Below are 14,484 nucleotides of genomic sequence, written 5' to 3'. Positions count from 1 at the left end.
GAAAAAGCCACGGATGTGAACAGATGTTATTTTTATTACATATCGCCGGGCGCCGTGACGGTATATATTTAGACGACCGCACCCCCAATATGCTGACGAACGGAAAAAAAGGTATCGGTGGCGTCTCTCACCTTACTGCGGGTCCGCGCCTTGCCCCCCACCAGCTTCATGAAGCGGTTGTACTGCTCGTCCTGGTTGGACAGGTCCCGGATCTTCCGGATCTCGTCCTCCCGCTTGCGGCGCTCCTCCTCCTCCTGGTGGCGCTTCTCCTCCTCCCGCTGCTGCTGCAGCTTCCAGGTCCTCAGCTGCTGCTTGCGAGCCGCCTGTTTGGCCGCGGAGCCTTTGGAGGAGGGGAGATGGAAGACGTGACCAGGGGCTGTTTTCTGGCTTTTTTTCAAAAGCTTCATTAGTAATTATTCTACAATAATCAATATTAGGGATGGGGCGAGAGAAATAGATTACTTCAAAAAACCCGCCGACATTTTGGGAAATTAGCTTATCGTCTTCACCAGAGAGAGACAAAAAGATAGATACCAGTTTCCTCTCTGTGCGTTCAGTAGAAAGCTATCTGGCTGCACGTTAGCCTAGCTTAGCACAATGAATGGAAGCGGACATGGGGATCTGTGGCCAAGTAGAACGAATCAACAACATTTACAGACCTTAGGCGGCTACGTGGCGTAGTGGGCAAGGCGCTCGCCACGAATGCGGAGACGCTGGGCTCGCCTGTTCGAGCCCAGCGCTCCACATTGCTTTCAGTTTAGCTGGTTGTTCATACTAATACACATTGGCCGTATTAGGGGGTGGGAAAACTGATGGGTGGGGATCGGGCGTTGTGGACAGCGACTCCTACAGGTCGGTTGGTGCGCCTGCGCAGTAGAATCAGGAAGTGTCGGGGGCAGCGTGAGCCTCCCACGCGTTACTCCTCGCCACTGAGAGATCGAGCTGCACAGGTGAAAAGATGTGACTGCTGTTACCTCAAGTACCGGAGGGGACTTGTGCTATGTATGACTTAGTCCACATTGCAGTCGGCTTGTGGGAGGCAAGAAACAGCGTTCGTGACAGGGGAGGGTTGAATTGGACGATACGAAATTGGGATGGGAGAAAATATAGAAAAATGTGAGAAAAAGTAGATAAAAAAGAAAAAACATTTACAGACCTTTTTCACCTGGGCTGATAGTCTTCCTCACTGGATGGGGCTTGGCTGCGGCTCTGCTTCTGTCCACCGGTGTCTTGGATCCTGGCTTGGGTCCTGGCTTGGTTCCTGGCTTAGATCCTGGCTTGGATCCAGGCTTGGCCCTGTCCCTCTCTGGAGGAGTCACTCTGTCTCGGACTCTCTCCGCAGGTCTGGCTCCAGCCTTGAGCCTCTCCCGGTCCTTCTCCTGGGGCTTGGCCCTCGTCCGGCTCTTTTCGGAAGCGGCTGCGGCGGCCGCAGCAGACGAGGACCTGGTGGTGACTCTCTGCCTGCCGGAAGGGGCCACGATGAGGCTCAAGCTCCTCTCCTGGGACGCCTTGGCGATCTTGTCCTGCCTGCCGGAAGGAGTCGCACCGAGGCTCGAGCTCCTCTCCTGGGACGCCTTGGTGTTCTTGTCCTTGCTTTCCTTCATCACCTGCTGCTCCTGCTGTTGCCACTTCTTGCTGGCCGACTGCAGGGCCAGGAGACGCAACTGCATCTCTGACAGGTCCTCTTCCTCTGCCTTCGCCTTCGACTGTGTGTGTGTGTGTGTGGTGGGGGGGTGCGAGAGATTGACTTTTAGTAACACTAGAATCATTTACATTTGACACGATTGCCATTAGGTACAGCAAATTAACATGAAAGGTCAGAGAACTCAACATAATATTAAAGCTTTTCCAACAAGCCCATCTTTTTTTTCTAACAACAGAGCCATCTGGGTTTTAGACTTACTTTGAGAGGGGATGTGGACGAGTCCTCGCTGGAAGTGGACGATTCACTGCAGCAGGTACAAGACTTGGTTGTTTTCGTCTTCTCTCCCTTTTTGATTTCCTCGAGGCAACAGGCGCAAAGCTTCTTCGGTGCCGTCTTCTTCCCCTCTTTGTCCATTTTCTCATCTGTAACGGCTCCCTCTTCGTCTTCCGAAATGACGATATATTGTATCGCGTGACCTTAAATAAAAACGAGTAAAAGGGTTGTGGTCAAAATCTGATTCCAAGGCCTATAGACCTCTTTGAACATAAACATTGGAAATGGCCGCCAGGTTTATTTCCTGTTGCAGTGTTTGCTAATGTATTCCACTAAAGGGCTATTATCGCGTCTTTCTCTGGAATTACTAGAAATCTCCAAAACTATACTCTTATTCAAAACGGTATAAAACGCAAATGTACCGATGAAAAAACAATCTGTTTTGTACATGTTGACTGCAAGCAAGTCATTGATAAGCGACGGGTGTATTAGACCCATAGACATAATTTAAGATATATTTTAAGTAGGGATGTCCCGATCCGATCACGTGATCGGCGCCGATCACGTGCTTTTCAGAGGATCGGGATCGGGAAAAAAAATTAAATAAAAATCGGCAGTAAAAAAAGATTTTTTTTTGTATTATTCAACAAACATGACCATGTTCACGTCTTAAACTCATACGGAGGCCTTAGTTTTGGTTTTAAATTACATATAATATATCATTAATGTATTTATTGTCACACAGAGCAGAATAATTGTCCACAACAAACACATTCCCTTTAATTTACACCGTTGCAACAAACACATTCCCTTTAATTTAGACCGGCTACACGCTCACATAACAACAACAGTACAACACGTCGCTCCCGAAACACTTATCCACTCACTTGAGCAGCTAGAGGTTTGGAAGTTGGAACTAAGCATTTTAAAATAGAAAGTCAAGCCAGTCCAACAGCAATTGCAATGTTTGCAAGGACGACATTCCGTGTGGAGGAACAACTCATGAAGCAGCAGGCTGGAGCCTGGAGGCGGACTTTTCAGACTAACTTTTCACCTGGATAACGTCATTTATTTGCTGTGACTTAAGGATTATCGTCGGCGTTTCAGACCGTAAGTCGAACACTGAATGTATACTAATGTGCAAACATATATTGAAACTTTTAATATTTCTCATGAAGCACATTTCTCAGGGTGAATGTAACGAGCCGCCGCGCTCGCGCCCCTCCAGGGACTATAGCCAACAGAGGGACTTGTCTTGCTCCGCCAGTTTCTGACAAAAATGCATCAAAATTGATTACTAATGTGAAAGATCGGATCGGGAACGATCGGAATCGGTAGATATTTAAAATCATATGATCGGAATCGGATCGGGAGCAAAAAAAGGCGATCGGGACATCCCTAATTTTAAGTATGGATGTCCGATATTATCGGCCTACCAATATTGGCATAAAAATGTGATATCGGAAAATATCGGTATCGGTTTTCAAAAAAGATTTTACATACATTTATTGTAAAAAACATAGTTATTTAACATTTATTTACCCAGGCAAGCAAGTAAGAACAAATTATTATTTTATTTATTGTCAAAGTATGCATAATGTTGTGTTAATTACACGACAAGAGATATGTAATGTTAATTACCTTAAATTATTCAGTTTTTTTGGGGGGGGGGGGGGGGGACCCTGCATATATCGGTATCGGTTGATATCGGTATCGGAAATTAAGAGTTGGTCAATATCGGTATATCGGTAAAAAAGCCAATATCGAGCATCCCTAATTTTAAGCACTCGCAAATATCCCCGTCCTCCCATTGATTAAAGCGCTGGCGTGCTAGCCCTAATTTGGTCATATAGGCCCGGTGCTGAATGTGTTAAGGTGAAAGGTCAAGGGACCCCATAGTAATTGGGCGTACCAATTTTTTTTCCTCATCAAAATCCTGCAACTTTTTGGCGTATTGTGCTTGTGATTTCATCACTTTCCCAGTAAATGACCTTGCGGTGCAGGCCACTGAAAACTTTGTTTATTTATATATAAATAAGCGGTGCTGATGTGTGTAAATTCTTGTAACATACCTTTAGCAGCAGCGGTAGCGGCCGGTTCGACGGGGCCTTCCTCGCTCTCCTTTCCGTCCTCCGGCTTGGCCGCCTGGCCCGCCTCGCTTTCCCCGTCCCCACCAGCCTCTCCGTCCGGCTGGTCCGGGCCCCTCTTCTTCAACTCGTCCAGCTCCGCCGGCGTGGGCAGCTTCTGGCGCAGGGGCTTGATGTTGAACGCCTGGAACACTTTCTTCGAGTCCTTGTCGAGGCCCTCCTCCTCCTCCTCCTCCTCCTCCTCCACCACCTCCGCGGCAGCGTCGCTCTGAATACTGGCGGTTTCGGGCAACGAGTCCGTTTTGGGCAGCGAGTCCGTTTTGGGCATCGGTTTGGTTCTGGGAATAATACTGGCAGAATCCTCCGGCGCCCTTGCCGGAGACCCTGTGGGCTCCAGGGCCATGGTCTCTTCTTTCCTAATACATTCCAGCTCAAGCTGAATCTGCCTATACTTTGATAACAAGTCCTCGAATGACTCGTCGAGACCGTTCTCCGCTTTGGCAATGCTGTGCATTTGTTTTCTTAGTTGGTTCCTCCCCGATTGCTTTTCTGAGACACAGAGTCAAGGGAAAACGACCGGATTTGGTTTGGTATATAACGCTAGGTAGATACTAGATAGAATGTTAAAAGTGGTATAAAACGTTATAACTATAGTAGTTTGTGGTCAGAGTAGAAACAATAGAAAGCGTTCATCTTCATTACAAATAGATAGTAATTTCAGATGTCAAGGCAGGGTCAACTAAGGATATGTCAAAGTGACCTCACAAAGGAAGGAAGGGAGGGGCACCCTCCCCACACTCACAACCATTATGATGATGTCATGGTGATGCTATGCCATTTCTGGTGCCTACTTGGTCCTGTAACACTTCCGAGACTAGGGGTGTCATTCCTTCTGGTGCCTACTTGGTCCTGTAACACTTCCGGGACTAGGGGTGTCATTCCTTCTGGTGCCTACTTGGTCCTGTAACACTGTCGGGACTAGGGGTGTCATTCCTTCTGGTGCCTACTTGGTCCTGTAACACTGTCGGGACTAGGGGTGTCATTCCTTCTGGTGCCTACTTGGTCCTGTAACACTGTCGGGACTCGGGTGTCATTCCTTCTGGTGCCTACTTGGTCCTGTAACACTGTCGGGACTAGGGGTGTCATTCCTTCTGGTGCCTACTTGGTCCTGTAACTTGGGACTGTAAGGTGTCATTCCTTTTGGTGCCATCTATGTTAAAAATGTATACTAGGCCTGCCGCGATAAGCAATAAATCGATTAATTGCTGCGATAATTAAAATGAATGCAATGATTTTGACGGGCGCGATTAATTGCTATTTGCGCGTTTGTTTTAATGAGGCGGAACCAGTGCCGCTTGTCAGTCACTGTCCGTGTTGGGAGGCGGGTCGCTGACGTTACTAGAGTACAGCACGGGAGCCCCGTGGGGCAACGCCACAGCTTAACTACATTTCTCAATAGTGTGGCTCCTTTTAACCAAGTAGCATTATTTGTAGTGTAACGTTAGCTATTTTTAGACCCAAGTAGTTACTCGCTACTGCCCGGAGAAACTGGACTGCTAAATAAAGATGAAAGATAGAGCTTTGATTCTCATTCCATGCTAACAACATTAGCTAACAAACGAAATACAACGTATAGCATAGCTACAAGTACAACACAGAATAACGTTAATACAATTACATGCATCATTGTTTACAATGAACGGGTGGGGCTGGTCAAAGGACTGGACACGGGGACAAGTTAAACATGAATTAATTTATTATAACACTCCGGTAGTTTCGAGTCGTGCTGCAGTGCCTACGCACCACAGCTATTCTATTATATACTGCTTTGACGCTTCCTCCTCATCGTTGATTGCCTGTAGTAGCTGCATCTAACGTTAGTAGCTAACGTTAAAACTAACCTAAAGTTAGTTGTTCACCAACAATCTCAACATTTGTTATTAGCTCAAAAACAACCGGACGAGACATGTTGTCGGCTCATATGTTCTGCTTAGGATAATCGCAACAATACTTCCGGTCCGGTCGGTGGGCTTCAAAATAAAAGTCTAAAACCGGAAAAGACGGAGCGGTGGGCTTCAAAATAAAAGTTTTGGGAAATAAATTTCGCTAAAAAAATTCTCTAACCGGTCGCAATAATATCGCTTATCGCGATATTTTCGGGGGCAATTAATCGCCCAGCAAAATGTGTTATCGTGGCAGGCCTAATGTATACTATGCACTTTTGGTAGTACTGTACTGTTTCTTTGGATACAAGCATCCACCAAATGGCCTTTAAAGTCTCTTTCACACTTAAGCCCTCTGGTCCACTTTCACACCCGAGCCTCTGGTCCGCTTTCAGACCTGAGCCTCTGGTCCGCTTTCACACTTGAGCCCTCTGGTCCGCTTTCACACTTGAGCCCTCTGGTCCGCTTTCACACCTGAGCCTCTGGTCCACTTTCACACCTGAGCCCTCTGGTCCACTTTCACACCTGAGCCCTCTGGTCCACTTTCACACCTGAGCCCTCTGGTCCGCTTTCACACCTGAGCCCTCTGGTCCACTTTCACACCCGAGCCTCTGGTCCGCTTTCAGACCTGAGCCTCTGGTCCGCTTTCACACTTGAGCCCTCTGGTCCGCTTTCACACTTGAGCCCTCTGGTCCGCTTTCACACCTGAGCCTCTGGTCCACTTTCACACCTGAGCCCTCTGGTCCACTTTCACACCTGAGCCCTCTGGTCCACTTTCACACCTGAGCCCTCTGGTCCGCTTTCACACCTGAGCCCTCTGGTCCGCTTTCACACCTGAGCCCTCTGGTCCACTTTCACACTTGAGCCCTCTGGTCCGCTTTCACACCTGAGCCCTCTGGTCCACTTTCACACTTGAGCCCTCTGGTCCACTTTCACACCTGAGCCCTCTGGTCCACTTTCACACCTGAGCCCTCTGGTCCACTTTCACACTTGAGCCCTCTGGTCCACTTTCACACTTGAGCCTCTGGTCCGCTTTCACACTTGAGCCTCTGGTCCGCTTTCACACCCGAGCCCTCTGGTCCGCTTTCACACCCGAGCCCTCTGGTCCACTTTCACACTTGAGCCCTCTGGTCCGCTTTCCCACCCGAGCCTCTGGTCGGCTTTCACACCTGAGCCCTCTGGTCCACTTTCACACCTGAGCCCTCTGGTCCACTTTAATCGAACCCTGGTGCGTTTCCCCTCGGATAGTCCGGTTGGTTTAAAATTGGCATTTTATTTACATTTTGAGGTGGAGTTGAAGTTTTTGTTTGTTTTTTACCACAGCCTCTCCTCTCTTGAGTAGGGATGCCCCCCGAAACCCGGTTCTAAAACAGGAACCGGTACTAAATTAGAAAGAAACAGAGTATTGATAAGCGCCGACGTTATCGGTACTGCTATCGGTAGTCTAGGAGCGGATTAGCTACGGAGCTAACAGAGTGTACCATCCATCTGCGACGCAACGGTGGCAGCAACACTGCAAAATGCAAATATGTGCAATATATATTATTTTGCATAAATAATATATACTATTATTCTCAAGGACGTAGTCATGCAAAAACTGAAAGAATAAGGCCATTTGACACCAGTGACATTATTTTGACAGTGACGGTTAGAGCTAGGAGAGATTTTGGTACAGCAAGAGGAGAGGCATTGCTGATTTAAACATGCTTCTCATTTATTTGGTAAAAAAAGGTTTACCTTTAACCCATTCTCTGCCACCACTTAAATCATATTTAACCATCGTCTGCCACCACTAGAAGTCTATGGAGATGTTCACCTTCTTTGCAGAGCTATAACTTTTTAAATTGTATTGCTAAATTGACATTACTATGGCCCATTCAACATCAAGTATCTATCGTTTATTATGTATGAACGTTTTACTTTTTCATTCACATATTCATACAAAAATACGGTCTAGAGTATAAGTATGTTTTTATCGTTTTCTGCAGTTTTTCATAGAACGTGAGATATAGCCATAAATGCATATATTAGATGATCAAATGCAGTTTGCTAGCGAATGACGTCAGATTAAAATTTTCAACTGTACATTGTTCTAGAAGTTATGACTTGTCATCTGCTGGTGACCGGAGTGGGGGGGGGGGGGTCATTTATAATCCCGTGACCGACGTTAGATGATTCATGTAGTACGAGTGGTATATTGATCAGAGCAGTTTGTATCGAACATGGCAATAATAAACGCTGAATCTTACCGTAGCTTCCTCGGACCGTTGGGTGATCAGCGTGGAGAAAAAATATCGCTATTATGGGATGTTGATCTATGTGCTCCAGTTCCAGGTTGTATAATACTAATATACGTCCAATCATGTTGTTTATCAAGTTATGGCAACGGATCGATGATAGAGAGATAGATCTGGAGTCCCGCTATCGATAAGGGCTGGCCGATCGCCATAGCTCCGATATCACTTCCGGTTTTGCCATGTCGCCGATCGGCCAGCAGGAGGCGGTATTGAAGCGTTGGAGAGTTGAGCGGAGTTATACAGGGCGATCCAAGTCTCCGTGAAGGAAATATGATTGCCATGACAGAAATTTGAAATGTTGATTTCTATGACGTGACGGGACCGTCATTGGCAGATTACGCATGGCGGGGAATGACGTGTCCTGACGTCATTGGCGGAGAGTGGGTTAATAATGTTTGGCACACAAAGACCGAACTGAAAAATATAGGCAACAATTGTCAAAGTATTAACTCGTCAATATACCCCCCTTCCCCACTAATCGAACTGGTGTCGTGGAGTCACTTCTCTGTGAGTGTTTCCACGGTTAGCTTGCGGCTAACATTAGTTAGCTTGCGGCTAAAGTTAGTTAGCTCCCCTACTCTTGAGTGAAAATGACCAACCCCTCCCCTCCCACTGTTGTACAAGATAAATGGTCTAAAGAAAAGGTGCCAGTTCAAGATAAACTTTAACATCTGCATAAAAATGCAGTTTAGTTTTAGCACCTTTTTTTTCTGTAAAAGAACCCAGATCTGGTTATTGTGTAAGTGAGAAGTAGCCTAGTCGCGCCAGGAAATCGCAATCACAATAATTAATACAAATTCAACCAATCTCAATGCAATTTTGCTACATTTCTGCTACTTGTACACATTAAATGTCAAAATCCAGAGCCAATTAAAGAGATGTAAATCACAAGTACTTACTGGTCACAGGAGTCTTCAATAACATTGAATAGAGGCGCAAATCCCTCCCCTTCCTCTACCACCATGAGACCCTATTTTGGAAAAAATTTGGAGAGTAAGTCAATGGCGAGATTTTTTTTTTTTTTATCCCATTTGAGTTGTGCCATGAATTACACATTAGGCCTAACGTTTGTCAATCAAAAAGACAAAGTCAAGAAAGTCGACTGATAATGTTAGCTAAGATTAGCTAACTTGCTTATCAATAGCTGTTGATGCTATAACATGTTAGCTAGCTGACCATTACCCTTTTAAATGGACAAACATCATAATGTGTAATTTATGGCACAATTCAAAAAGGATAAAAAATGTGTTCGTCTCTCGCCGTTGACTACCATCCATATTCTTTACAAAATAGGGTCCATGGTGGATTGGTGGTCCAGCAGAAGGGGAGGGACTTCGGAAGTGATGGTGTTTATGGGAAATGTGGTAATAATATCTTGAGAATTAGGCTCATCATAGGAAGTGATTACATAATGAAAGAAATCTGATAAAAGCATTTTATCAAATCTCACTAAAAAACTCCTGGAGGGACTGGTATTGTATCAATCGTGTCACTTCATTTTGAGTTAGCATATATATATGTCATAATTTTGCATTACATTGCAGATGTTATACAGAAAAAAATATGTGTACTATTAAGTAGTTTGAACTAGGCTACTTTTCCCAAATAACTTTAATTAACCAAAATATATTTCTCTTGAGGGTTTACTTTGCCGAGGTTCCACTCGTCATATTAAGTAACTTACTATACCAACACAGAGTATGTCCTACTGTAACACGTGTGTTGTAGCTAGCTATGCACCAATGACACCCAAGACAAGAAATTCCTGTAGATGGCAATTGACAAATGAAGTGTATCCGATTCAGTAACCGACTGATTACAGTAATTAAGCTATGATGAGAATAACTTCGTCATTCACTGAAAGAAAATGTAACTAAAATGTTGCAATAATAGATCAGTGTCTGACTGACATGGTAAAAAAAACAGTGGTGGCAACTAAATTAAATCAGTGCCCCCCAAGTTAATTATTATCCGATACAATTGATAAATAAATCTTTAAGAAAATGGTTTGTAACGTTTTTTTTTTTTAAACTACAAGGGTAAATAATACTGTTTTTTTGTGCTATTTTCTTTTAGAATCCTGTTTGAGTCTTAATTTTTGTTAAGAATATAGGACACATAAGCATTATGCTTCAGTCTGTACCTTTTCAGTCACTGTTTGGATTGAAATTGATGATTGATTGAAAACTTTATTAACAGATTGCAGTACAGCTCAATACACACAATTGTTTTAAGGGGATGCAGACCAGAGAAAGACTTTCGTCTTGTTTACATCAGGATCCCCATTTTCAATTCATCATAAAATAAAATTAAATATTGTTAAATGATTGTGTATATATTGTATTGTGTGAGATGACTGAATAAACTACTACTACTACTACTATAGTATAAACAACACAAAAAGGATACGTTTTCTGGTGGGAGACTCTTTCTTGTTGCAGTGACCCTCCCCGGAGCCACCATAACGACCAGGGGGAGGCCTCCCACCACCACCGGCCTCTCGCCCTCCTCCCCAGCCCCAGTCTCCGCGCCCTCTGCTCGGGGTGATCCGGTGCCTGAACCGACCCAGGGCACCGTGACTCCGCTCCCAGAAGCTGGACCGCGGGCCCGGGTCACAGTGGGGACCGAGTCCCGGCGGCAGGGGGGGAGGGGGTCGGTCGGGCCCGCTAGGCCCACACTGCTGTCTGTGGAGGATCGGGGGGAAGGGGCCGTGTTGTAAATGAGGTCCGAGGTTGTATGGCATTAAAAGCCGAAAGTCCGGCGGCTGCGGAGGCATGAGTGGCGGTAGATGGTGTAGATGTTGGTGGTGGAGTTTCTTCTTGGTCCGCGAGGAGTTCTTGATGAAGGGCCTCCGCACGTCCTCAACGAGCACATTCTCCTCGATTTCATCATCGCAGATCTCGCCGTCTTCGAGCTCGCTCTCTTCTCTTGGAGACCGATCGATTGAAATTAAATCCATTTTTTGCCATACGAATACAGCTTGACAGTCGTTAGTTAAGAACTTAAGTTGTGGAAATTCGAATCATCTGCCCGGAATTACGAAATTAGACTCCTTTTCGGTGGATTTGGTCAATTAAAATGTTGTAAATTTAGGAGCTGCTTTGCCGTTAGCTTACGCTCTGGTCTCCTTCTTCCTCTTCTTTTCTCGTTCCACAATTCAATCTCGCGATACTGCCTGACCCAGGCTTGCCTCTCCCCTGCGCCTGTACGTCACACCCTACGTGATTGATTGAATTGATTGAAAAGTTTATTAACAGATTGCAGAATGGGTACAGTACAGACACAGTACACAGCTCAATACATACAATTGTTAAGGGGATGCAGACCAGAGAAAGACTTTCGTCTTGTTTAGTCTTTCTCTGGTCTGCATCCCCTTAACAATTGTATGTATTGAGCTGTACTGTACTGTTAACGTCACACCCTGCAAAACAAGCCAATGATTGATTGATTGATTGAAAACTTTATTAACAGATTGCAGAATGGGTACAGTACAGTACAGCTCAATACATAAAGGGATGCAGACCAGAGAAAGACTTTTGTCTTGTTTACATCAGGGTCCCCTATTTTCAATTCGTTATGATGAATTGAAAATGGGGGACCCTGATGTAAACAAGACAAGTCTTTCTCTTGGGTCTGCATCCCCTTATGTACAAACAGTACAAATCTGGTATGTCATAAATGTATAGATGTAGCAGTACTGTCGATCTGTATGTCGTGTGTGTCACATTTATGACATACCAGATTTGCAAATATGTACTGTTTGTGATACAAAAAGAGTCCAGAAAAGAGAGTATATAGATTTGACGTAGAAACTGTACATTGGAGGAGGTTGGGTAGGTGGGGTGGGATATCTGCAGAGCCGCAAGCCCAACGTCTGGACGTCTATGTTGTTTAGTCTATCTGTTCAGTACTGTTTCAAGATGCACACTGAGATCTTCTGAGAGAATTGTTGAATAGATACACAAATGTTCTAGAATGTTTGATTATGACATCATACTATGTGACATCACAAATGTTCTAGAATGTTCTAATATGATGACATCATACTGTGATATCACAAATGTTCTAGATTGTTCTATTATATTAACTCGAGTTGGACCAAGCTGGTCGTTTTGACACGTGTATGTGGTGTGAAAGCTCTGGGAGGAGTTAGCAGACAAAAAAAGGGCGAGAGAGCACAACCTTTATATTATAAACGCGCTGATTATTGGTGTATTTGTTTACACATGACTTATTAATTACTAATTATTATTATTACTATATGTGTCTGATGACGGACATGGAGCGTCGCCTCGGTCTGCTGTGCGCGCTCTCGGCTCTGCTGGTCCGTGTAGCAACAACAGCTGAGACGGAGATGTATACGTCCGGCTGGGAGGTGAGCTGACACTGGTACCAGAGATGATGCCTGGGACCGTCATCACGGGACTGCTGTGGACACACGGCGGCCATAAGGTGGCAGAGTGGGATACAGCCTTCGCGTTGGATGTTGAGTACTTCAGGGAATTCAAAGGCCATGCAGAATTGAACCTGGTGACTGGTGTACTGCACGTCAAGGATTTGACCACAGAGCACATCGGAGAGTATGCTGTACAGTTAAACGGCATCGGGCAGCGTAAGACCTACAGCATCACATCAATCGACCCCGTCCCGAAGCCCACGGTGTCCATGAGCCCGCCGGCCTGTGGTCCCGACACGCCTTTCTGTCTCCTGAGCTGCGCCGGAGGCGTCGGCAACGCCGGACCGGTCGAGTCTTTCTTAGATAAAGCTGGGAACGAGGTTAAGTCTTTCTGGAGGACGGACGAGGGACAATGGCAGGAGTTTGGGAAGGACAGTCCTCCCAATCATCACCAACTCTGGGGCGATGCGGGCCGTGAAGACCGTCTCCTGTAGGCTGACCAACCCGGTGAGCGAGGAGCAGAGCGACCCCATCAGGAACCCCTTCCTCCACCGTTCTGCTGAAGGTGGTGGGCTCAGCTGGATCGCCGCTGTGGTTGTGGTGGTTCTGATTCTGTTCTGCTGCGGTGCCTTCGCTTTTTATAAACGTCAGAGCCTCAGGAAGTTCATTCAACAAATGATTGGCAGGAAAAACCGCGCCTCACCTAACGTGTTCTACCCAGAAGACGGCGTCTCACCTAACGGAGGGCAGCCAGACGAGACCGTGCCAATGAAGAAGGCTGGAGGGGAATGAAGAGACTCATCATCATAATTAAACCAAAGTCTGTGTGAAGAGGACCTGTAGCAGACGTCCGTGGACTCGTCTTGAGGTTTTCCACTTGTGTCCAGAGCTTCATGGAGGACGTTTGCCTGTTGCATATCTACACGCACAGACACACACACACGCACACTGGACAAAACATATGGACGGCTGCTTCTATCATCAACTGAATTGACCACAGTGCCTAAAAGAAGAAAGTCTGCCTAGGGAAAATGTCCTTTTTGTCTTTACAGAATGAGGGGTTGTCCCAACACTGAGAACATGTTAAATTATGTGCTTTTTCTTTTATTATGTTTTTATTGTTTTTACTACCGGGCAGTCCGGTAGAGAGACTCCCCAATTATTGAGCAGGAACTGCTTAAGAAACTAAAAAGGTTTGTGGACCTGATGGCATCTTGAATGAGATGATGAAAAATATGAACAAGAAATTCCAATTGGCTATATTAAAACTATTCAATTTGGTCCTGAGTGTAGGATATTTTCCTGGCATCTGGAATCACGGACTCATAACCCCAATCTATAAAAGCGGAGACAAATTTGACCCTAATAACTACAGAGGCATCTGTGTGACCAGTAATCTGGGGAAGGTTTTCTGTAGTATTATGAATACCAGACTTTTAAACTTCCTTACCAAGCACAATGTCTTGAGTAAAAGCCAAATTGGATTTATACCAAAACACAGCACAACCGATCATATTTACACCCTACATACCCTAATTGATAAACATATAAACCAAAATAAAACCAAAATATATGCCTGTTTTATTGACTTCCAAAAGGCTTTTGATTCTATTTGGCATACAGGACTGTTCTATAAAGTCATAGAGAGTGGTGTAGGGGGTAAAACATATGATATTATTAAATCAATGTACTCTGGTAATATGTGCAGCGTAAAAATTGGCAAAAAAAGAACAGAATTCTTTACCCAAGGGCGAGGCGTTCGTCAGGGCTGCAACCTCAGCCCGGCACTCTTCAATATCTATATTAATGAATTGGCTAATATACTAGAAAAGTCCTCTGCCCC

The 14,484-nt window shown here is 45.3% G+C and overlaps 1 protein-coding gene across 1 annotated transcript in view; it reads right to left on the bottom strand.

Moving 5' to 3' along the window:
- Positions 1–11,338, bottom strand: part of zfc3h1 (zinc finger C3H1-type containing) — a 44,431-nt gene extending 33,093 nt beyond the window's left edge. The window contains 5 exon segments of the mRNA XM_084335597.1: positions 132–340; positions 1,157–1,706; positions 1,904–2,121; positions 3,991–4,554; positions 10,655–11,338. Coding sequence (XP_084191723.1) covers positions 132–340; positions 1,157–1,706; positions 1,904–2,121; positions 3,991–4,554; positions 10,655–11,204 — 2,091 coding nt within the window. The 5' untranslated portion in view covers positions 11,205–11,338.
- Positions 11,339–14,484: the final 3,146 nt, after the last annotated feature.

The sequence above is a fragment of the Notolepis coatsorum genome (genome assembly GCF_963971535.1).
Source record: "Notolepis coatsorum genome assembly, chromosome: 18".
Classification (NCBI taxonomy): domain Eukaryota; kingdom Metazoa; phylum Chordata; class Actinopteri; order Aulopiformes; family Paralepididae; genus Notolepis; species Notolepis coatsorum.
This window is presented reverse-complemented; position numbering and strand designations above follow the sequence as displayed.